Source organism: Martes martes (assembly GCF_963455335.1).
Source record: "Martes martes genome assembly, chromosome: X".
Taxonomy (NCBI): Eukaryota; Metazoa; Chordata; class Mammalia; order Carnivora; family Mustelidae; genus Martes; species Martes martes.
Window position 1 is genome coordinate 18,877,485 of NC_137897.1, and position 26,065 is coordinate 18,903,549.

Below are 26,065 nucleotides of genomic sequence, written 5' to 3' on the forward strand. Positions count from 1 at the left end.
TTAAGGACTAATTCTTTCCGGGCATGTTCAGATCCAAAGCAGAGATGACGCACCCCTGAGTAACGGGTATCTCTGAGTCCCCTCCAGACCCGGCAGGTTCTGTCTGCGTGGAGCTGCGTCAGTAGTGTGCCTCTCTCGATCACCATTTTTCTGTGTTCTCCAGAGAGTTATTTCGGACGCATTATTTCCTATACAGGCTCTGATTGATACGTAGCTATTTTTAATCCAGAAGCGGTTTCTGAGGACCTGAGAGGCATTCCTTCTCCTCCTTCGCAGTGTTGATAAGATTAGTTTAACTTTGAGAAGGAACATTTATTTCTAGTTTCTGAGTTCTTAGCATGCACGTTAGTGTCACACACGTGTTCCTTACAATTCATATGCTCGTCTTGGCTAATCCAACTGTGGATTTGGTGTACGGGCTAGAATATGTTCGTGAGTCGCAGAGAATCCAACGAAACCATACACTGGCTCGTGTTGCCATAGGATGAACTTTTCGTGTTGGTTCGATTCAGAGATTCATGAGATTATGGAGACCCTGCTTTCCATGGTGTCAGCTTTATTTTCAGGCTGGGTTTGCTCCCGGTGGCAGAATGGCTGCAACGTTTCCGAGGTTTACGTCCACGTAGCCCACTGTGCAAGAAGCAGAGCAAGTTAATTTCTCTTCCAAAGACCCCCACCGAGGCTTCCCTCTTATTTTACTGGCCTGAATTGGGGCGGTGTGCCCATTCCTGAGCCAGTCTCTTTGTTCAGGGGAATGCAGTGCAATGCAATGCCAGGCTGAGGCCTCGACTGTTGGGCTAGTGTTAGTAGTCAGTGACAAGAAAAATACCATTACCCGGGGAAAAGTCAGGCCACCCAGGAGCTTTGCATGGCGTCTGCTTCCCCTGCAGCCCTTGGGCTACAGTGCGGGGCGTTGGGGGGGGTGGGAGCAGGTAAATACCTGAGTGAAGTTTTAGGCTACTCTTAGGAAGAAGGAAAGGAGGAATGGAAGCTGGGTAGGCAATTAACAGAGTAACTCCTCTTTTTTAGGTATATGCAGAGCTTTCTGGAACTTTTGGAATATGAGAATAAGAGCCCTGAAGATCCACAGGTCTTGGATAAGTAAGTATGGTACCAAATTCACCTGACAGTAAAAACATCCGGGCTAAAAAATGTGTTGGTAAATGGAACTCATGTCATTAAGAACCAAGAAGTGTAATTTGGATGAAAGCATTACGTTTGTTAATGGGTAACAACAACTCAGCATCACATTTCTAAATAATTTGGGGTAATTTAACATAGCACAAAAGGAATAATGACCCTTCAAATTATGTTTCATGATCTAGGTCTTTATATTTTCCCTCCTGGTGAACTGGTGCTGGCCACTCACCGTAAATATTGCGGTGAGTGTACCACCTAGTGGTCGTTTTAAGAATGCAGTGGCCTCTGGATAGACCTGATTTATCTACTTAGTCCTTTACGATTTTTTGTTCAATTTTTAAAAACTTTTCAAGGCAGTATAACAGTTGAGCTCAGAAAACCTGTAATGCTTTTGTTTTGGAGCAGCATACAAGAGTGTGCTTTTAATATAACAACCTGAGTTCTCTGCTGCTGTTCGGCACGAAGACTGCTAACTTCTCATGCTGATGGAAAATGGTGCTGTTTTTCCATCTTCGTTTAACTGGAAAACACTCACCCTAGCTCCAAGTGTGTGTGTGTGTGTGTGTGTGTGCATTTTTTTTAACCCCAAGAGAAATTAAGTATCCCCTTCACATTACTCTCCTCCCATTTCTCATACACACGAGGGACTGCCCATGGCAGGCCTGTTGTGCTGAAGAATTTTCTTTCTACAGAGAAGCCTGGTCCACGTAATTGCGACACCAAATGCCTTACACACAGACATTCCAGAAAAAGAACCAAGAAACACTGTGTTAAAAAAGCAACCGTAAAACTCGAGGCATTCAACCCAACCCTTTCCAGTCACAGATAAGGAAACTGAGGTCAAAGAAGGGGAATGACTTGTCCAAAGTTGTAACATTCATTGGTAGCAGAGGGGATCTGTAAATCCTTGTTCTGTTTCCTTCGGGCATCGTTCTACACAATGTACCACCTGCCAGAACTGACCGTGTGAGCCTCGAGTAGCTTGCTCCAGCTTAGTTGTAAATTAAAATATAAGGTTGTATACACCTGTCGTATACTTTGCTAGGTGTTTTGGAAATGGATTTGTGACTTGTGGAAGGGAGGCATTGCAGTAGAGCCCCAGATGCAGTGTTCTCCTTGCTATAGGCCATTGCTCTCACTTAGCGTATCGAAATTAAAGGACTCGAATCCAGAAGCTTTGTTTTCTCAAAAGTCATTAGCTAGTAACAGTTTGTTCTGCTGACATCCTAGAATTAGGACTGACTTCTCTAGCTTCAAATTTTAGAGTATAGATTTGTGGAAGTAAATAATATTAAATTGCTACCGTATGTTTCCCAGAATCCCGTCTCAGTTTCTGGAACAGGTTATTGGTCAGATGCAATTTATGGACGGGAGCCCACTTTGGAAACTGCCAAGTGCTGGATCCAGTGCATATGAGATCATAATGATAATCGCTCCCCCTCAGTGAGTTTTGGTGACTTGCCCAGGTTCACACAGCTAGTTGGTATAGTATAGCTGGGGTTTCAGAAGCCCACTGCCCCTGGCGAAGGAAGGAAAGGAAGGTGAGCTAATCGCCGTACTCATAGTAGTAGCTTTTTCCAGTCCGGGAGAGGCTGCACAGGAGTCCTGGGCAGGGAGATCATTTAAGTGAGAAAGCAGCTTAGAGAACAGGCTTGTTTCTCTTGATGATCAAGTTAAGAAGACCCCAGAAGACTGCGGAAGCATTCTGAGAATTGAGCCCTTGAGGCAAGTCTCCTTGCTTCTGATAAGTTGAGGTGCTTCTCTACTGTAATGAAATCTTTCATTTTAGTGATAGTGGATTTTTAAGTACATTAGAAAGAACATTATGTAGAGGACAGATTGTCCATTATCAGATTTCTTGTGAATAATTATGACCTTCCAGTTTCGGAGTTGATTTATTCAATTCTGCTGTCTTTATGTGTGTGTATCTGTTCCAGGAGATTGTCATCACCGAGAAACATTAAGACTGTTCAGATAAGTGAAAAGAAAGTCACTCCAAATTTCCATTACCAGGGGACAACTACTGTTAACATTTTCCTTCCATTCCATACTTTTTCCTAGGCATCCATATTTTTTTTGTGCACAATATGTTTTACAAAAATAACTGTGGACATTATAGATCTCTATACCATTACTAATGGTTTCCAAATGGTCCATCTACAGGTAAGTCATGTGATTTGACCTCCTGTCATTGAGTTATAGAATGGTTTGTATTTTTCTTGCTACTCTAAACAGGGCTCTTAAGAATAGCTCCGTCTTGTTATTTTCTTAGGATCAATTCCTGGGAGTGGAATGAGACTCTGTAGTCTTTTGATACATGTCGCTAAATTGCCCCTAGAAATGGATCAGTCATGCTTCCACACTCTAGAGGACACTGGTTTTTCTTTGCCAGTGTGATGAGTGGAGAATGGTACTGCATCGTTTTACTTTTCTGTTACTGTTTTTGGAGGGGAAGTTATTGGTATTTGCATTGCCTCTCTGGTAAATTTCCTATTGATGCCAGATCCCTTGCCTCATTTTCTGTTAGGGTGCTCATCTTTTTTTTTTTTATAAAAGATAGTAGCTCTGGCAAATGTCTTTTTCCCAGTTTCCACTTTGTTTTTTTGACTTTATAATCTGTATCCCTATAGAATTGTCCAAATTCTGCATAGTCCTTTTGTTTGTTTCTTCAGGCTTCTACCTGGAGTATTAAGCTTAGAACAGCCTTCCTTACCCCAAGGCATACTATACTATGTACTTATTTACCTGATTTTCTTTTATTTTTTCTGTGATTTCATTCTTTTATGTTTAAATCTTTTAACTAAGTTATTGGCTTAAGGCTTGAAACTGGGATGTGACTTTAATTGGTAGCCACCTGTCCCAACTAATTTGGTGGTTTCCCTACTGACTCGGAATGCCACTTTATCAACGTGCTAAATTTTTTATGCACACATACTTACTTGCCCTTGGTCCTTCTTCCAGGCTTTTTATTTGGTTCCATTGACGAGGCTCTCTGTTCTTAGTTGCCATTCTTAGTATATTTTTTCCTCTGTATCTTTATGGTAATATACCATAATTCTTTTTTTTCTCATTAAGCTTTTGTTTTAATGGGTCTTAAAATTCTGTGACAGATTTTTGGTCAAGTTGTTTCCATTAAAAAGTACTGATTTTAAAAACTAATAACTTAAAACTGCCACACACACGCACACACACACACAAACAGGTGGTCCACAAGACATCCTCCTTTCCTTCTAAAGGTTTTATGATGCATTGTTATAACATACCATAATTCTTGACTGGGTTTGTTTTAATTGCCTTTGCTCTGTCTACATCTCATCACTCTATTTTACTACTATGTGAAATTTGTTTCAAAATTCGACTCTTAAAAAGTTTCACAGTATTTATTCATGAAAGCTGTTGCTTTGAGACTTTCTAATAAATCCCTGGAGATTTGGGGGGATTGCCTTCGGGTTGTCAGAAGAAATATTAGTGTGTTCTGCAATTATTCAGCAAACATTTATGGAACCAGTATTCTGTGTGATCACTTTTCCATAAAGTCCATGGATTCCTAAGAAGGTGTTTAAGCATTTTTTCTTTACTAGAACCTTTTACTTTTTGTGTCTCTGAAAGAATTTTGATAGAAAGTTTCAAGCAAAACCTTGGGTAATACTTCAGTTTCTCCTTGTAGCCCATAATGATAATATATCTGCTTATGGGGCACCTGGGTGGCTCAGTGGGTTAAAGCCTCTGCCTTCGGCTCAGGTCATGATCCCAGGGTCCTGGGATCGAGCCCCACATCGGCCTCTCTGCTCAGCGGGGAGCCTGCTTCCCTTTCTCTCTCTCTGCCTGCTTCTCTGCCTACTTGTGATCTGTCAAAATAAATAAGTAAATAAATAACCTTAAAAAAATAAAAATACCAGCACATAAATAGTCCAGAGACAGAGCTTGGAAGTTTATGCATCAGTGCGTGAGATCGAAAGACTGACCACTTTTTGTTTCCTTCCCACACAGCTTTCTGCAAGTTCTGATTAAAGTGCGAAATAGACACAACGATGTGGTTCCTACAATGGCACAAGGAGTGATTGAATACAAGGAGAAATTTGGGTTTGATCCATTCATTAGCAGTAACATCCAATATTTTCTGGATCGGTTCTATACCAACCGCATCTCTTTCCGTATGCTTATTAACCAGCACAGTAAGTTGGGGTTTTGGTCCACTTGCGAAAGGGCACCCAGAGTGATTTCTCCCAAATGTTTTCCTGTTGCTTCACTGATCTGAAGTTTGGTCTGTAGAAATTTCATTTCTAGTTTAATTTTTCCTAAGTAAATCCTATCTATTAAAAAGCTCCTCATTAGTATTCTTAATGGAAATCCTTGAAATGTTGATGTTCACATTAGAGGCTGGAACTCTGCCTGCCTTTTAAGCCTCTATCTTTAACTCTGCCTGCCTTTTAAGCCTCTATCTTTACGTTCCTGGTGAGGGCGTGATAGTACTTTGATGTGTCTCTGAGAGTGTGGTCTAGTCTTTATTCAGAGGTTATTTGTTTTTCTTTTTGGTTTTAAAAACATCGATACTGGGAATATTGAATTGGCATTTTGACAATCCGAGCGATTGATCTTTAATTTCACCGTGATCACGGAAATCAGATTAAGCAAACTGTCAAACCGTAGTCTATGGAGAGTTTTAGTCCACTCACCAGGATGATAAGCAGATAGGAAAAAACAACTAAAATTCTGGCCACAAAAAAACTTTTTGGCTCATTTTCAGTATTGTCTCTTTGCCTGATTTCATAATTCTTAAGAAAAAGCACCTACATGTCTACAGTCTAAATCGTCTTCTTTGCTGAAGCAAAAAATGGGCAGAGCATCTCTGCTAACTTGATTTATTTGGATTAGTGAGTGTTATACAATTATTACATGTGGGTTGGTCCCAAATGTATATCTTAAAAATAGAAGTGTCTGACAGTTTATAGGAAATTTAAATGAAAAAAGAACCTAATTACTATTCAATTAAACTACTTACATAACTACAGGTTTTTTTTTGACCTAAATGTGTCTGTCTACATATATATGTACATGTTTTTAGATCACTGATTAAGCTTGTACACCTCTGTTTTTCTTCCACTTAATCATTTGGAAGTGTATGTATTGGCCTAATGCCCTTATTTGTCATTTTTCATAATTTAAAACATCCCCTGTTGCTTTTCAAAGATCTTATTTATTTATTTGTCAGAAAGACAGAGAGAGAGAGAGAGAGAGAGCACGCACAAGCATGGGGAGTGGTAGGCAGAAGGAAAAGGCTCCCTGTGGAGCAAGGAGCCCGATAGGGGACTCGATCCCAGGACCTAGGCTCATGACCTGAGGCGAAGGCAGACACCCAACCAACTGAGCCACACCGGCGTCCCAAATCTTCCCTATTTTTTTTTAAGATTTGATTTATTTATTTGATAGAGATCACAAGTAGGCAGAGAGGCAGGCAGAGAGAGGGGGAAGCAGGCTCCCTGCTGAGCAGAGAGCCTGATGCGGAGCTCGATCCCAGGACCCTGGGATCATGACCTGAGCTGAAGGCAGAGGCTTTAACCCACTGAGCCACCCAGGAGCCCCTCAGATCTTCCCTATTTTATCCCCTAATTTAAATTCTCCTTTTGTGGACTCTAAGCTCTCCCCAATTTTTGTTTGATTTGAAAATAAGTACATCTATAAAATTTTGGATTCAGATTACTTTTTTCGTTGAGGCTCCTTTTGGCTTTTATTCAGAAGTAATATTTTGTAAATCTTGCATAGTGTGGAAGTATTTGAATCTAGTTTTAAAGATACTTGAACAAAAAGAAATATTTGAACACATATTATTTGTGTATACTACATTGAAAAGTACTCCCCGTGATGGAGGCATTTGAAATGCTCACAGTGAAGTCACTTCACAAGCCTGCACTAACAGTACAGACTGCATTTTCTAAGTAAGTGGTGAATGTTGGAATCAATGTCTGGAGTAGTACTGAGAAGGTGAGTAAACTTGGCTGAGGATGAAAATAACTTTTTCATCCAAGTCACATGGGGTCAGAGAGAAAAGGGTGGATCCCTGGCATTGGTTATTGCTTTCTGACCTGCTAACTGCAACCAGAAGACCTTAGAACATGTGCTTCCTCCTTTGCCATCCAGTAGAGCTGATCACCCCTCAGTGTATGTGTTCTCTAGCTTTAAGTCACTCTGGATGCTAAAATGATTCTTAGAAATAAGACAGTCATTTCAAAACCTGGTAGGCCACATTGTCTGCTTTGTTTTTAATCTCTCGCTTCCCTTTTGTGTTTGTTTAGCACTTCTGTTTGGTGGTGACACTAACCCAGCTCATCCTAAACACATTGGAAGTATTGACCCCACCTGCAATGTGGCTGATGTCGTGAAAGGTAAGGAGGCCACTACAATGTTAGTGATCGTAGTCCAGACAGGACTGTGGTTTAATCGAGGCAACTTGGCCATAGGGTTATGATGCTGAGTTCTTTGCTGATTCATCAGGTCTCTCTGGGCCCAAGCCACTTGTGCCAAATAGATGTTCTTTCTAGGCAGTTCAGGAAAAGATGCATAATTAGCAGCATTGACATGGGAGTTTCTACCTCATTGGCTAGTTTTATCTTAAACTCTAACTGGTTGTTAGCTTCAGGAACATTCTAAGTTTTGATTGCTCCCATTATCTGAAACTTCCAGAAAATGTAAATCCAGGTTGTAAAGTTTGGCTAAAATTCACACGGTTGTAAAATCCAGCATTTTTCTGGTGTGCACCCCCAGGTTTAGGGATCTGTGTGGCAAGTGAGCTTCACCAGTTCACTGGGCATTGGGCTGGATGGACACTGTTCTAGTAGCCTTAGGGTAGAATAGAGCCCCACAGCCATACGTCCCTGGTACCCAGGCACTTCGAATTTGAACAGCAGTTTCCTCATTATTCATTTAAGGTAAGTGTCACCTCCAGAAAGCCTTCCTAATTGTAAGTGACCTACCAGGTGCCTGGACCTTTTCAGGTTTTTATTTTTTTCCTGGTGTTAGTTACTCTGTGCAACTTCAGATTCCCAAACTACTCCTTCCCAAGACTGGCTCTCCTACTATGGCCCTCCCCTCTCTCCTCTGAACACACACAAGTTTTCACGACCACAGCTATCCTGGTTTTCATCACAGATCTTAGTTGTTCCTACTTTTTCTGAACTCAGTAGGAAGTTTGGTAGGAAGCAGACGAGGGCCTTGTCTTCTTGGTGAATCTCTCAAGCCCAGTTCAAGCAGAGTGACCTTTGCTGTTTGAACTTAGAGGGCCAAGGGAGGTGGCCTAGTAGATGCAGCCTCCCCAGTGGAGGAACAGACCAGACCTTCAGCAGCTATTGGTAAAGAAAACCTGTACTGTTTGTTTACTCTGGGCATTGCTAAACCCAGGGAGAAGGACCCAGGCATGGTGGCCTTAGCCAAGGATCGTTGAGCTGTTCTGGCCTCGGTTTAGGTAGGATACATCTACTCAAATTATCTCAATTTTCAGGTGACTAGGCCTAGCCTCAGCTCCCTAGGAATCCTATAGGTTGCTCGCTCACAAGGTAACCCAGTGGTTGATTATGACCTCTGCAGGCCCCAGGGTAAAGGGGAGTAGGTTCAGTCTTGTTCTAGCGTGTGTTCATCGGACCCTAGCCCAGTAGCTTTTATGAATCAGAAAGCCTGGTTCAGGTAGTTGACTGCCCTTAGAGAAAAAGGCACAAATTCAGAAAGCAAAAGGGCATTATTATGTCCTGCCCATATGCCTTTTCTTTTGAACTATAAGCAATTTGAGGTCAGCTTTTATGTTTTACATTTGTTTTATAATGCATATAAAATGTAGTATATGCCTTTAAGATGGTCAATAAATATTCCTTGGTTTGATAAATGTTAAGCCTTTTGATAATTTTTTAAATCAGCCTTACTGAGATCAAATTCTCATATCCCTGCAAGTCACCCATTTAAAGGGTACAAACAACTCAGTGGTTTTTAGCACTGGTGCACAGCTGTGCCCTCATCACCACCATCAACGTCACACCGTCGTCCCCAGGAAGAGAGACTCTGTGACCACTGGCCATGGTTTCCCCCTACCCAGCCCTAGGCAACCGCAGGTCTCCTTTCTTTCTCTAGATTTGCTATTCTGGACACTTTACTCTAAGTGGAATCACACAATACGTGGCCTTCTGTGTCTGGCTTCTTTCACTTACCAGAGTGTCTTCAAGGGTCATCTGCATTGCAGTGTGGGTTAGTATTTCATTCCTCACCACTGAGTAACATTCCTTTGTATGGATATATTGCATTTTGTTGATTCGTCAGCCCGTGGACATTGGGTTAGCTGGGCAACCTTGAACATGTTATGTTAACTTCTTTGGGCCTCAGTTTCTTCACCTGTAAAATGGTGCTTTTGGTAAGTCATCTTTATCATAGGGTTAAATGAGTTAATAGAGCTCCTGAAGCAGGGCTTGCACACAGTAAGGACTGCAGGCAGGTTTACTAGCGGTGGTCCTTGAGCGTCACAGAAGTCATTTGGCTTCTCATTTATGCCATTGCTTATATAATAGATTGTTGCCTTTACTTTTGTTTCTGGCGTAAACTATGAAATATTTTTAAAAGTCATTCAGGACATTTATAAGACAATTGGATGTTTGACATTCAAGAAATGTTAATTTTTTAGATGTGATACCGATATTGTGATTATGTTTTTTGAAAGAGTCCTAGGTTCTAGAAAGCTATTTTTGAAATGTTAAGACATGATATAGAATGACATGTGGGTTTTGCCTCAAAATGACACATAACAGAAAAGAGTGGGCTCGTGTTGAAAACTGTTGAGGTTGGTAATGGGTACGTGAGGCGTCCTTACACTGCACTCTGTACCTTTGCATATGCTTGCAATTACTCGTAATCACGCTGTAAAAACAGACCCGTGTTTATCATCTCATCATTTCTTCACAGTCTTTCATTCCTTTTCAGAGAGATTTAAACCATGAATCTGTGCAGCTAGATAAATAAGAGAGTTCTAAGCACCTGGTAGCACTTCCGTGGCGCAGAGAGATGAAGAGGCGCTCACGTGGGTCAGGAAGTCAGGTGGGGAGTCAGGAAGTCAGGTCGGAGGAGACAAGGAGGAGAAGCTGCCCTTGACTCTTCAGGTGCAAAGAATCTGCTGTTTTGCGGCACTTCCTGTCTGCGCTGCTCTTCCGGGCCTGTTCTGCACTTCCGGTCGTGGCCTTACTTGAACTTCCGGTGGTCTCCATGCCTGCGCTGTAGATTTCTCAAGGGCGGGAATTGCTCTTACCACTTATACATCTCTCCTCGGGACGCCAGTTTTGTAGTGAAAACTAGCTGTTTGATTCATGCCCTTCCCCCCTCCCTCCTCCTGTACTTACAGCTCTGACTCCATTCTTTCTCCAGCCAGTTTCAACTTTCTACCCAGGGGCACCACAGTTGTAACTATGAATGAAGCTTCAGGTGTGTCCTCGTAATCATTCCTGCCACTTGTGGCATATAACGTAGAGCCTGGATTACTGGCAATGTCGGGGCCTGTGACAGTCACCCCCTGTGCTCTTTGGCCACTCAGATCACCACTTCCCCTGACATCCACTCTTGCACACACACACTCCTGCCCCACGCTCCTTTGGTAAAGAGGAGGGACTTGTATGTTCCCTGTTCCTCACCGCGTCTTTCAAACCAGGTTGTTCATTTTTCGACAGCCCGTTCCCATAAGGAACTGAGCAGCAGAGGGTGGTTTCAGTTTTGGAAAGTGCATCAACACATCAAGCCACGTTCACACGATCAGCTTTTCTGCCACCCTTCACTCCCTTTACACACCGGCCCTACTGATAACACGCAGCACACTCAGTATGCTTGTGTATACTTTCTAGAATGCTCTTGTACTTCTTCCACCTGGTGAGGTGGATGCTTACTAAGGGCCACTTACTTGTCCTCAAACCATTGGTATAAGTTTTCCACCTGTTGTGACTCCATGATTTATTTCAGTATTATGTAAACTGAAGAAATGTGAGTACAGAAAGAGACTTCTCTCCATTAAAATCAAGTTGAATGCTTTGGAAAGACTTGATAAAGAACAGTCTCTTAGAAATGTAAGAAATGACAGTGAACAGATAACTCTTAGATTACGGGGCAGCGCTGAGTAAAACTCTCAGAATGAACCTGAGCTCACGTTGCTTCATAAGTGTCTTGAAGTTTATTACTCTTTAAAGGAATAAGGATCAGAATTCACAGATACATGTAGCATTGTTAATCTAAAAAAGATGACCTAGAACTCCAGAACAATCCTTATTGAAGGAAAAGGCTTTGGCCATATCAGAAAAGGTTGGCAGAAGATAATTGTGTATTCAAATGTGCATTTTGAAGTTCGTGTTTACAATAATAGTCATACTTCGGGGCTTCCTATTTTTGTCAGTCACCCAACTCCTGTCTCCACTTGGGTCCATTGAGAGGACTAATGCCATGGCACCAAAACACTAAAAAATGCTCATTGAAGAAAGTTTAGAAAATGTAGAGAAAAAGAAAAGAGAATAAAAACACCTGTTTTCATAACTAAGCGAGAATGTTGTTTTATACATTTGAGTTCATACCATATTGACGGATGATTATGCAACAGCAAATAATGTGAGTAGTCCTTGTCTCTACAAAATCCATAGTATTTGTCTGTTTCCCCTTCTCCAGCACTAATGCCCATCACACATGACCTTCCTGGATGAATTCAGCACCTGACAGTGTGGCCCGTTTTCCGTCCTCTCTATCATTATAGTTGGAGTCCTTCCTGTGTCTCATCTGCTATACTCATAATCTCTGTATGCGAATGGGTTTTCCAGCTGCGTGTGTATAATCTTTATTCTTCAGCGGAGTATTGGCCTTAAATCAGGTCCCTTTCCCTCCCTGGCAAAATGGGCCGGGCAACCTAGCAGGAAACCAGAAGATCTCTTCTCCCTGTAGACTAAAGCACATTTTAACAGTCCTCTCTCTGTTTCATTGCCTCTGGGCCCACTCTTAATGCTCTGCGTGTCGGCATACCTGAGCAGATGCTGTTTCTGGTTCAAGATAAGACCGAGAGAAGGAACAAAGCGGGGAGCACCAGTGGTCAAAGGCCTGCAAATTCTTCCGGGTCTCAGAGCAAAAAGGCACTGAGTCTCTTACCCCCAGATGCCCCGGGAGCAACAATCCGAAGGTCTCAAAGGGCCCACGCCTCACAGTTATTCCCAGTACTCCCAAGTGCTGGCAAGAAGAGGAAGAAATGCGTGTCGGTATCTTTTGACTCTTGGGGAAGGCTTACTGCTCCCTTCCTCTTTTTCAAGCAGTTGGTATTTTTTTGTTGACTTTTTGTCTTCTCATATCCTACTAGATTTCCCCATTACTTTGCTTGGCGTATCTCTATCTTAGATACTGTTTTCCTTTCATTTGGTTTTCAGAAGCTTGATGCGGAGGGAGTAGGGGTTCTGGCTTTCGCCGACAGCTCTACTGTTGATTTTCGCAGCTGTGGCAATCCTGCGTGCGTTAAGCACAGTCACATCTCCAGCCCACACGCCCTGCGTCACGCACACATGCCTACGTATGCACGTTTATGTGTCTTGCAGCCATACAGAACCTTCTTGAACGCACAACGATGCCATACTTAGATCTCTTGAGACAGACTACAGAACACTTTTATGTGGAAGGGTAGCAACAATATTTTTATTTTGGACGAGACAGTTTTATAAATGTGTAAAAGTGGGGTGCATCTTGCATAACACTAATTAAATGTGCAGAACCCTGAAGTGTGCCCTCTTGCTGCTTACTTAGCACGAATGCTAGAATTAGTGTTGTAAAGCTGTTCCTATTATCCTTTGAAATATCCTTCCATTGTGACCCTTTTCCCTCCTGGCTTTGTAAGAAACCGGGAAATGGAAAATCCTGTGGTAAGATCGTTTTAAAGGTATAGGCTTAAATGCTTGGCCCAGGAGTCAGCTCTCACAGTGATGCTAGTTTGGCCATGTTGTTCCTCCGTGCTGTTACATGACAGCATACAAAGGCGATCCTGAGAGCCTGTCGTTACTCTGGCTCAGAAATAATGTCTTGTGCTCTTCCTAGGGCTCTTCGGGTTGTAAGGTACAGAGATCCACTTGTGTTAGCCCAAGAAATAAACTTATTAAAGAATCTAGTAGGTTCCATGGTAATCCAAAGGCAAGAAGCACCTCACTGTCGGAGCTATAGACACTGGAACTGGGAAACAGAGAACAAGGTGATTTTCTGTGTTTCTTTGCAACTGGGGTTGCTGAGTCACGGTCCCTCCCTCTTTCTCTTGTAGGCTGACCGACTGGTTTAGGGCAATGGTGGGCACTCCAGGCCCTCTAGATTATAACTCCCAGTGGGTCCTTTTTCTCTTCTGCCCTGCCTGAGTGTCTCGAACCTAAATTCTCAACAAATGAATTTGGTTAGCTCAGCCCGTCTTTTTGCCCCTGACCCCAGGTTTTAGGATTCTGGTCAAACTGTAGATTGGTTTCCCTGCATTAGATGTTCTACCCTCACTCATCTGGTTGGCTGGGGTTTGGAGAGTAGGAGAAGGTCCAGTGCCTAAAAAAACTCTGGTTCCCACTCGGAATGGGTTCTGGGTAGGATGATAAGCATATCTTACCAGAATTGCTTTGTAGCTTAAAAGGGTTCTAAAGCAGCATGTCTCTGACTTTGTGATGCTTTATGGTCGTTCATGTCACCTCTTCTGACAGTGGCTTTTTAAACTTGAGCTTGACAGTTTTTTATATCCTGTTAGATACAAGTTAGGGGCCTTGGCGCCTTCATGTTTGTTTTTTCAATACTCAAATTTATCCTTGTCTAGCCTATTATAAGATATTTGTAAACATGATTACGTGTCTTCATGCTAGGGGCTAATATTTGATAGCAGAATTCTGTGGTGAGTTTTGAATAGGAAGATCTTTTTTTTTTTAAGATTTTATTTATTTGACAGAGAAAGAGATCACAAGTAGGCAGAGAGGCAGGCAGAGAGAGAGGGGGAAGCAGGCTCCCTGCTGAGCAGAGAGCCCGATGTGATGCGGGGCTTGATCCCAGGACCCTGGGACCGTGACCTGAGCTGAAGGCAGAGGGTTAACCCACTGAGCCACCCAGGCACCCCAGGAAGATCTTCTAATAGAAAAGTCTAATAAAATAATTTCCATAATCAAGTAAACATTTCTATGCGCTTTAAAAAAAAAAAAAAAACCAATTCCTGGGGCACCTGAGTGGCTCAGTCGATTGAGCGGCTGACTCTTGATTTCAGCTCAGGTCATGATCTCAGGGTCCCAGGATTGAGCCCTGCGTTGGGCTCCGCGCTCAGTGGGGAGCCTGCTTGAGATTCTCTCCCTCTCCCTCTGCCCCTCCCCACCTCGCTCCCTCTCTGTCTCTATCTCTCAGGTAAATAAATAAAAAATAAATCTTTAAAAAAAAAACCCTAATTCCTGGCTAAGTTGAATCTTTTGGGCTACTTGCTGTGTGAACCTTCACCCTACCCTTAAATAAAATATATTTTGTCTTGTGTGTTTACAGTTTGAGTAGCTTGGGGAAGTACATATGTGCCATACCCACAGTTTTGTTACTTTATGATCATTATTTTCCTTGAAAACAGATTTTTAAAATGATAGCATTTATATTCAGTGACAATAATAGTCATTTCCTGATACTTACTTTTTTTTTTTTTTTTTTTTTTTTTAAAGATTTTATTTATTTATTTGACAGACAGATCACAAGTAGGCAGAGAGGCAGGCAGAGAGAGAAGGGAGGAAGCAGGCTCCCTGCTGAGCAGAGAGCCCGATGCGGGGCTCGATCCCAGGACGCTGGGATCATGACCTGAGCCGAAGGCAGCGGCTTTAACCACTGAGCCACCCAGGCGCCCCCTGATACTTACTTTTAAAGGTTGGTGGTAAATACTGGCCCAAATATATTGCAGACAAAAATAACTCGGTAACTTATCATATTTTACAATTTTGGCTTCTAATTAAAAAATAGAAGTGTTATTAGAATGTTTATTGTAAGTAGAACTTGCGTTTTACTCTAGAATAAAGGAAATGAATTAATAAGCCAGTAGTTGAATTTTGGGTATATTGTTTTAAAGTTTTTCATGTTTATGTTGTACACCCTGGTGCCCCATGACCATTCATGTCCTGGGAGAGACAGTGACAGAATTAGCATGACCTGGCCTTGGCTTTCTAGGCAAGTGGGCCCCAAATCTAGCTTCTGTTCAGAATTATTTGCTAAGTGTTTTTTTTTTTAAAGATTTATTTATTCACTTTAGAGAGAGAGTGTGCAAGCAAAGGGAAGGGCAGAGGGAGAGAGGGAGGGGGAGTATGTTAAGCAGACTCTGCGCTGAGCATGGAACGCAGGGCTCAGTCTCACAGCCCTGAGATCAGAACCTGAGCCAAAAGCAGGGGTTGGACGCCTAACCAACGGAGCCACCCAGGTGCCCCTTAGTTCTTTAAAATATGGATTCCTAGGCCTCAATATAGACCTACCACGTCATACTCTCCAGGGGTTCATTTTAGAATCTGTCCAGGTTTTGTTTTTTTTTTAACTCGGTAATGAATTTGACATACAGACAGCTTTGGAAATCACTCTAGGCATTAGTTCCCAGTCTGACCAAAAAGAATATCTGTCATCAATATAACTGACTGCACCTTGAAAACCTTCTCATGGATAGCAGGATTGTTCCATATTACCCCTCCATCAGAAAGGATGAATACCCAACTTTTGTATCGACATGGACGGGACTGGAGGAGATTATGCTGAGTGAAATAAGTCAAGCAAAGTCAACCAATTATCATATGGTTTCACTTACTTGTGGAGCATAAGGAATAACACGGTGGACACTGGGAGATGGAGAGGAGAAGGCAGTTGGGGGAAATTGGAGGGGGAGAGGAACCATGAGAGACTGTGGACTTTGAGAAACAAACCGAGGGTTTTGGAGGGGAGGCGGGTGAGGGGATGGGTGAGCCTGGTCATGGGTATTATGGAGGGCACGGACTGCATAGAGCACTGGGTGTGGTGCATAAACAATGAATCTTGGAACACTGAGAAAATAAAGCTAAAAAAAAATTTAAAAAAAAGAAGGATTGTTCCATGTGACAATGCTCTAGCATGGGCTCCAGCCAGCCAGGCTCTACCGACTGAGCAGCCAGGTGCCCCCATAATGCAGTTCTTAATTACAGCATTGATACACTATAATTAAGAGTATGGTTTAAAAATTCTTATTCACATTTGGTTTTAGGAACCATACTGTGTCTTTGTGTTTCAAGTTGCCTGCTTCGTTCTGGACTCAGTCATCTTGCCCATGTTATATTTGTAACACTTTTTCCTGCATGATGCTGTTTAAATCTCGTGCTCCTGGCCAAGCCAGTGCCATGAGGAACCAGTACATTTAGCGGGACTGGGTTCTTTTCCTTTTATAGTGAATGGAAGAATGATGTTTAAACATCCTTCAAGGTGTCACATACTTGGGGGTGTTGTTTTGTGGAGGTGTGTTGGCTTTGGATGTGGTTAACGAAGCATCATGTTCAGATTTCAGTATTTGTTGCTTGAAGGAAAGTGGCCTTGGAGGTTCTCAGTCCGCTTTGTGCTATCGTGTCACTAGGTGGAGATGTAGCGCTGTTCAGAGGTGTAGCCAAAGCGAAGAGTGAGGCTTGAGTGCTTGTCTCTTTACAACACTGCTTTGTACATATTTGATGAGGTTTCTTCTACTCTAGGGAAAAACTTGTAAATTTGGTATGATTCTGAATTTTTGTTTTCTTTTATTAGAGTTTAAGATCAATCCTGCTTTAATGTCTGTTTTCACACTGATCAACTCTGTTTTAAAAACTATTTTTTCCTCTTAATAACATGTCCTTTGTCTATCCCTCATTGTTTCATCTTGTCATCATTATTCTAATGTCTCTGTGACTCTTTATAGTGGTTTAATTCTAAAAGTCTAATAATATAACTAGAATTTTTATTCTGGGGTCAAATATTATATAAAATTTTAATTTGGCAGCAGTATGAGGTAAATGAACCAAAATTTGTAGTCTGAACATACCTGAATCTTATTTTTATATTCGTTTAGGCTGCCAGTGTCTAATTTTAATATATTTAAATTCAGTAGGGGTCACTTTTTCCCTCTTTCTTTCTTCTGTTCCTCTTAAATCTTAAGTGTCTATGCACACTATTGATGTGGGGGATTTAAAAAAAGTGCAAGCCTGTTTCCAAAGAGCTGGTGTCCAGTTGAGAACATTGCAAACACACCTACAGAGGATTTTAAAGTAATCTGAGTATCTGATCTTTAGAAACTGTGAAGGTGGAACTTTAAAAAACAATCTCACTTTGGAAAAGATTCTGGCTGTTCCTCAAGTGTTTAAACACTGTGATACCTTATGATCCAGCAATTTTCCTCTCCTAGGTATACAGTCAAGGGAAATGAAAACATATGTTCACCAAAAAACCTGGGACATGAATGTTTGTAGCAGCATTATTCATAATAGCCACAGAGTGGAAACAACCCAAATGGCCCTCAACAGATGAACGGATAAACAAAACATGCACATGTGCAGCATGGTACCGTTCAGCCTTGAGGAGGAATGAAGTACTGACCCACGTTGAGACACGGGTGACCCTTGGAGACACTCTGCTAAGTGAAAGCAGCCAGACAAAAAAGGCCACGTATTGTGTGATTCCACTGTGTCTAGAAAGCAAACCTAGAGAGAGAAAGGAGACCCATGGTTGCCTAGGGCTGGGTGGGGGGAAGCCACGGCCAGTGGTCATGGAATCTCTTTCCCCGGGGACGACGGCGTGACGTTGATGGTGGTGATGGGGGCACGGCTGTGCATCTGTGCTAAAGACCACTGAGTTGTGTGTACCCTTTAAACGGGTGACTTGCAGGGATATGAGAATTCAATCTCAGTAAGGCTGGTTTAAAAATAAACTATCAAGAGGTTTAACATTTATCCTAGGAAGGACTATGTACTGACCATCTAATCGCTATATACTAAGTTCTGTAGGAGTTACAGACCCAGTGTAAGACAAACCCTGACCACAGGTTGCTTCCAGTTCAAAAGAGACACCTGAGCAGTCTATAAGAATGCACTTTTGCTTTCTGAATGTTTCCCATCTTTCGGGACGTAACCGCCTGAATTCTCTTCCAGCTGTTTTTTTTTAATAGCCCTGATCTTCTTACCCTATGTCTTTTTTTTTTTCCCTTTCAAAAGCAAACTGTTGCTACTCAGACTTTGATAAATATCAGCCCAAACCTATGAACTTTAGCTAACTTAAAGGACATTTTTAAGCTACAGCAATGTCCCCAGTAACTTAGAATGTGTGGTTCATGGAAACCCATTCGTTCAGCTAATACTTACAGATATCTCATTACAAGTAATTGGCAAATTTTAAAACTTTTGGCATTATTATTTTTTAAAATGATTTTTAAATTCTTTTTATTTCAACTGATGAACCAACATTGATATATTACCTTTCTTTTAAAGATTTATTTGTTTATTTTAGCAAGAGAGCACAAGCAGGAGGTACAGAGGGAGAGGGAGAGAGAATCGGAAGCAGATTCCCTGCTGAGTGCAGAGCCCGACTCAGAGCTTGGTCTCATGACCCTGAGATCATGACCCGAGCTGAAACCAAGAGTTAACCAACTGTGCTGCCTAGGCACCCCAACATTGGTATATTTTATTAACTAAAATCTCTGGATTACATCAAGGTTCACTGTTTGCATTGTCCAGTTCTCCTTGCTTTAACAAGTGCATAATGATGCGTACCCACCGTCGCAGCACCCTACAGAGTGGGTTCATTGCCCTCAGAATGCCCCATGCTCTACCTATTCACCCCTGCCCCTCCTACCTCACCCTGAACCCCTGATCATTTTACTGTCTTTATGGTTTTGCCTTTTCTAGAATGTCCTATAGTTTCTAACTTAAAAAGTTGTTTTTTTTTATTATTGAAGTATAGTTGGCCTACAGTGTAACTGTCAGGTGTACAGCATAGTAATTCAACAGTTCTGTACATTACTCTGTGTTTACCATGATAAGGGTAGTCACCATCTGTCGCCATGCAAATCATAACCACAAAGAAATAGCACTTGACAGCAGTCAGAACGGCTAGTACCAAATGACAAGAAATAACAAAGGTTGTTGCAGATGTGGAGAAAAGGGAACCCTTGTGCACTCTTTGGGGGAGTGTATTTGGTCCAGCTACTATGGAAAATAGTATGGAGGGTCCTCAAAAAACTAAAAATGGAAGCACCATATGATCCAGTAATTCCACTTCTGGGTATTTACCCCAGGAAAACAAAGACACTGATTTGCAGATATATGCACCCCTACTTTTACTGCAGCATTATTTGCATTAGTCAAGATGTAGAGGCAGCCTAAGTATCCATCCACAGATGAAGGGATAAAGGAGCAGTATATGCATATAATGGAATATTACTCAGCCATAAAAAAGAATGATGCCAGGGACGCCTGGGTGGCTCAGTTGGTTAAGCGGCTGCCTTCGGCTCAGGTCGTGATCCCAGGGTCCTGGGATCGAGTCCCATATCGGGTTCCTTGCTCGGCAGGGAGCCTGCTTCTCCCTCTGCCTCTGCCTGCCTCTGTCTGCCTGTGCTCACTCTCTCTGATAAATAAATAAATAAAATCTTTAAAAAAAATAAAAAAATAAAAAAAAAAGAATGATGCCATTGATGGCAACATGGATGGTCATAGAGGGTATTATACTAAGTGAGGTAAGTCAGAGAAAGACAAATACTATATGATTTCACTTACATATGAAATCTGAAAAACAAACAGACTCATGGATACAGGGAACAAACTGGTGGCTACCAGGGGGGCAGATGGGGGAGAGCTGAAATTGGTGAAAGGGATTATAAGATACAGCTTTCCATTTATAAGATAATTAAGTCAGAGAGGTACAGCATACAGAATATAGTCAATAATATTGTAACAACAAATACCTGTTGCTGCAATTTAGTCAGCTTCCATGGTGTTCAAAAGTAGTCTTGAGTTCATAGATTTTCATGGAAAATGCCTTTTAGGAATATTTAAAAGCTAAACAAATGTACGCCTAGTATAGAACTAGCCATATTGTCGTTAGTGCGGCATTTTGATATTGTTGTCATTACAATTTTAAAGGAGGATAAATTCTGGTTCAGTCCTAATAATTCTATTATAGCCAAAAAAGACTCGTTTTTCAAAAGCAGTAATTAATTCTGAATCCATCAGTTTAGTAGCTGTCCTAGTTTTGTTTATTTTATCTGTCTATATGCCTGTCTGCCCATATGCTTTTATCTAAAGCTAAACTTCTTTATTGCTTTGCAGATGCCTATGAAACCGCCAAGATGCTGTGTGAACAGTATTACCTGGTCGCTCCAGAGCTGGAAGTGGAAGAATTCAATGGTAAAAGAAAAATCATTTTTACTGTACATACAAGGAAGTTGACTAAACATCTAATGATACCTGAGCTATATATTTCAGTGAGATCCTCACATTATACTGCTTTTTCATCTTTCTTTTCTTGTTCAAGCCTTTCTATCTCTTCGGTCTCCTAGGCATATTATGGTAAGGAGTTTTCGCACAGGAGTTTGTAATCTCCTCGAACTCAGAGTTCTCGGAACAGAAGTCATCAAGGTAGAAATTGCACAAACAGATGAACAGGCAGTTCGCAAAACAACAAATGCCAGGCAGTCAGTAAACATATGGAGACGTGTGTAACTAGATGAATCAGAGAAGTACAAACAGAAATGGAGAAATGCCATTTTTGTCTTTCAAAATGGCAGTGATTATAATGTTGTAATGCTTTGAATCGGTGCCCAGAAAAATACTCTTGACAACACTTACACATTCTGGTATAAGTTTAAATTAGTACAGCCTTTCTCAAAAAATGCTAGCAATGTCTTTCCCGTTGGCCCAGTAAATTAAAATTCAGTAATGGTCATATTCTTTGGTCTGGTAAATTAAACTTCAGAAAGTTTATTATGTGAAAATAAAGGTGTACGCAGATGTATGTACAAGAATAACAATCACAGTGGTTTTCTTAAACAGAAAAATTAGAAAACAACCCCAGTTGTCCACGATAGAAGATATTTACTTAAGTTGTGGTACATCCATAAGATAGAATACTAAGCAGCCATTCAAAATAACGCTTTAAGGGGTGCCTGGGTGGCTCAGTGGTTAAAGCCTCTGCCTTCGGCTCAGGTCATGATTCCATTTGGGTCCTGGGATCGAGCCCCGTGTCGGGCTCTCTGCTCAGTGACGAGCCTGCTTCCCTTCCTCTGTCTCTGCCTGCCTCTCTGCCTACTTGTGATCTCTGTCTGTCAAATAAATAAACAAAATCTTTAAAAAAACAAACAATAAAATAACGCTTTAAAAGAATATTGAATGTATTGAAAAAGTTGAGTTTTTTAAACATAGGCTATAAAAGTTCGTTAGTGTCACGAGTTCAATGGGAAATATTTTGAAGGATTTATAGCACCAAAACAACAGCTTTCCGGGCTATAGGGTTGTAGCTGATTGTTCCCTTAGTCATCTGATTCTATATGTATTTGCATGTTACCTTTATTTGTAAGTTACAAGAGAGACATGCTTGTTGGGAAAATAGAAACAATACAGAATGTAGAGTAAGAAGTGAAAGTTCCCTTGTTCTCTGAGGACCGGGCAGAGCTTTGTTTTTGACATAAATGGGGTTGAAACTATGCATGTTCTATAACCGGCATTCTTCACTTTGCCTTGAAGATCTTCGCATGTATTAATGTCATTTAGAGATTATCCACAGTGTAGATTGCCATTATGGAGTCATTTACCATTGAGCGGACATTTAGGATTTCTAATTTTCCCATATTCTTTACAACGAACAGTGAAGGGTGTGTCTGTGTCTGCAGGGTGGGAAAATTTGTGAACACGTGGAAGCATTTCTGTAGGTTGGGTCCCTAGAAGTGGAATGACTGAATCTTAGGGTGTGGATGTTTATAGTTAAAGATAAACCAAATTCCCTCTCAAAAATATGTCCAAAAAATGTCAAAAATGTATTTTGCTTATAATGAGATCAACATGTGAAAAGATGTTAGGCTGTTGTTGTAGGACAGTTGCCCCTACATTCTGCCAGAAGGTATCCAAGCTGCTTTCCGAGTCTGTTGGGTTCTCTGAGAAGAGTTGTGCCCATATTTTTGGGTCAATACACTGCCAAAACCGAAAGGACTTCGCTTGAGTATTCCCAAGTAGAAACACCTCAGTCTTCTCTCTACTTTTTCATACCGGCGAGGTGAGGCCTGACCTCACTGTGCACGTTTCTCTTTGTCAAACGCGGAACTTAAAATCGCAGGTAATAACCTATTGCTCTTTTGCATGAATGGCAGTCTGACTCACTGTAAAGGCCAGAGCAGCTAGTCCGCTCTTGCTGAGTCCCAGGAGCCAGCTGTGTCACACATTTCTTCTCAGTGAAGCTGTCACGCTGGGCAGCGCACCTCACCAGGAGCGGAGATTAACGACTATTTTTGGCACTGTCTCATGCATGATTTTTTAAGTCCCCTTTCCCATCACTAAGATAAATGAGTGCTGCTGGTTATAGGCGACCTCTAGTTCCCTGTGGCTCTGGGTAATGTGTTTATGATTTCTCTTTACGATTTTCTGAATGTCAGAGCTCTCTGTGGATGTGGCTAAGGGCGGTGCCTTCGCGCTAACAAGTTCTGTGGTAGAGATGCAGGTCAGAGGTCGGTCAGTCCTGAACACCTTAAGTAGACGTCACTTTGTAAAGAGTGGATGTTTCCCACAGCATGTTGCCTATCTCAGTTTACCTGAAAGGAAAAATCCATCAGATCCAGATTCCCACAGATTCATTTTCAGAGTCTGCTTCTTTCTCATTGCTTCCATTACCCCACAGGTGCCTTGAACAGTAGTGAGGAATAGCACTGCCCTCCGCTGTGTGCTTGACAGCAGTGTGGCCGCCGCTGACCCGAAGGAACCTCTGTTGCTTCCCGAGAATCATTCCATCAGTTTGACGTATCATCTTTCGTTCTGAATCTCTGGGCTTTTTTTCTTTGCCATTGTAGACCCCTGAGAAAGTAGTGAATGGGACTACGGAGAACATACTTTGTGAACACTGTCAGTATTTACCAGTCATCCCTAGAATTCTGGATATTGGGAGCCAGCTAAAATAAACTTTCTTTTTTCTCCATCTGATAACACTTAACAGGAGCATTAAAAATAACGGATGTGTTGCGGCGCCTGGGTGGCTCAGTTGTTAAGTGTCTGCCTTTGGCTCAGGTCATGATCCCGGGGTCCTGGGATCCAGCCCTACATCGGGCTCCCTGCTCAGGGCAAGCCTGCTGCTCCCCTTGCTTGTGCTCTCTCTGTCTCTGTCGAATAAATAAATAAAATCTTAAAAAAATAACAGATGTTTATCTTCTATCAGGTTTCAGATTTTTCTGACTTGCCCCCGGTGGCAACCCACGTTGGTTTCTCCAGACAAGCATCCATTTTGTCACACTTGTCCTCATTTTAGCTCTCTTATTCTCCTGAGAAATCACTTGCCAAAACGTTAAGCAAAGACACCTCTTTTCTTACCTGTTTTGGATCCTTGTGGTGAGGCAGCAGGGCTCAGAGGAATGATGTGAGCTTTGTAGCTCTCCAGGTGGTGGGAGGGGACACATGGAACAACTTCCTCGTCTGTAAGATCACCTTGCATGGTGATAAAAGGATACTGTTTCTAGGGCCTTAAATACAGCACCAGACACAAACTGGGTATTTTTTTTTAATAAAAGGGTGGCTACTGGAAGTCAGAGTTGACTTGGGAAAGATAAGACTTACGTTACTACTTGCATTTCTTCACCATTTCTAGATTAGTCTTTCCTGTCGAGAGGTTCGTTCATACCTCTGCGTTTCATGGGCAACACGAAAACTTCAAGTCAGGGGCGCCTGGGTGCCTCAGTCGGTTAAGTGTCTGCCTTCATTCAGCTCAGGTTATCATCCCGGGGTCCTGAGATCGAGCCCTGCATTGGGTTCCCTGCTCAGCAGGAGGCTGCTTCTCTCTCTCCCTCTGCCTGCCATTCCCCTTGCTCGTGCTCTCTCTCTCTTTCTCTCTCTCTCTCTCTCTCTCTCTCTGTGTCAAATGAGTAAATAAAATCTTTAAAAATTAAAAAGTAAATTTCAAGTCATACTATATATACGTTGTTATAAGAGGGTTCCCAGAGGTGCCGGGGTGGCTCAGTCAGTTAAGTGGCTGACACCGGATTTCAGCTCAGGTCATGATCTCAGGGTCCTGGGATCGAGCCCTGTGTCCAGGTCCGTGCTCAGCGAAGAGTCTGCTTGTCTCCCTCCATCTACTCTCGCCCCCACTTGCACTCTCTGTCTCTCTCTTAAATAAATAAATATATAAAATCTTTTTTGAAAAAGAAGGTTCCCAGGGAAGGTGTGTATCTATCCTGGGATCTTTGATTTCCAGTTTCCCTATATTGGATACTTTCGTGGTTATTTTTGGTCAGGGGGTTCTGTACAATAGTTGAAAAGCCATTGCTGGTAGCCCTGTTAAGACCATAAAGTTAACTTTTTAGTAATGATACTAGCCAGCGTTTATTGACTACTTACATTGCGGCGGGCTCTTTGTAAGCTAGTTTATTCCTGTTAACCCGTTTCGTCCTTATAGTAACCCAGTGAGGTACGTACTGTGCCCATTTCAGATATGGCACACTGAGGCCCAGATGTTTTAAATACCTATTAATGTGACTGTTAAATGCCAGAATCAGGACTTAATTCCAGAATGACTTTGAACCACACTGTGTACTGTTTCTAATAGCCTCATCCATTGACTTTGGGACTTAATCAGTCGTCTCTAAGTGCCCAGCTACCTTTTCTCTTAAATGCGTTTCTTTTCTGCTTAGCCTCTACTTTTTTCATTCTTATAGGAGAGCTATCTGAAAATAAAATTCTCCGTATCCCATGTGGAGTTCTGTTGGTATTTATTACATGTTGTTTCAACTAATGGTTTTTGGAGCAATGACTCTGTAAAAGAGAGACTTGATTATTTCTTGAGTCTTGAGCATGAGAAACCTGGGCCATTTTTTTTCCATTTACTTTAAAAAATATACCTTAGATGGAAAATTCATATTACATTTATGTTCTATTTTAGAAAGTTAATAAATACCTATTAAGGGTCCACTACATAAAAGCCATTGGACCCAGGATTAGGTTAAAAGTTATGGACAAAAGCATTGGACTTGGTTTTAAAAGGAAGGAAAGACATCTAACCTATAATGTTCTGCAAGAAAATATAAGTGATTGAGCAAGCCTACAGATGACTCCTAGAGAATGTTGGTTCAAGTGAAAAGAAAAAAATATATCAGAGATTAGATTTGGAAAAAGATCTGGAGTGAAAAGGTTGAATTCAGAAGGCTGTTTATATGACTAATCATGCCTTTTGGTACAAGATAGCCTGAGTGTTCAACTTGTTCCTGGGGATCCATTAAAATGACAATAAAGGAATACAAAGAAAAACAGCAAAGAAACCAGGGGCCGTCATCAGTGGACCACTGGTCCCACCTCCTGCCAGAGGGTAAACTGATGGAAGTCTGCTGATTACAGACCAAGCAGAAGAAGCCACAAAGAAGAGGTTACAGCAAAGATGAAGGGACCCCGGGAACAGAGCCAGTAGGTGCAAAGCATTGGAAAGGGAAGCCAAAAGGAGGGGTCAGTTGAACGCTGGTCTAAGGCAGAGCACGGAGGGGTGGTAGGGAACACTGGTCTTGGGCTGTGCTCTGCCTACAGTCAGTCACAAGCATTTTTCCTAGGGCAGAAATTAAAATCAGAGTACTTTTTTCAAGAATAACCTTGGAAAAAGTGGGGCTGTTCACGTACCTGTTGTTGGCCCAAAATAAAGCTCTCTTCACTGAGAATGTGGGGCACCCTCCGGTCAGAAGCCAGCTTACTGTCTGCCTACCCTAAAG

General features: G+C 41.9%; 1 protein-coding gene across 1 annotated transcript in view; it reads left to right on the forward strand.

Moving 5' to 3' along the window:
- PDK3 (pyruvate dehydrogenase kinase 3) overlaps nucleotides 1-26,065 on the forward strand; it is a 67,516-nt gene that overhangs the window by 26,589 nt on the left and 14,862 nt on the right. The window contains exons 3-6 of the mRNA XM_080794726.1: nucleotides 1,030-1,101; nucleotides 5,131-5,315; nucleotides 7,434-7,523; nucleotides 20,451-20,528. Of these exons, the coding sequence (XP_080650852.1) occupies nucleotides 1,030-1,101; nucleotides 5,131-5,315; nucleotides 7,434-7,523; nucleotides 20,451-20,528 (425 nt within the window). The remainder of the gene's footprint in view (nucleotides 1-1,029; nucleotides 1,102-5,130; nucleotides 5,316-7,433; nucleotides 7,524-20,450; nucleotides 20,529-26,065) is intronic.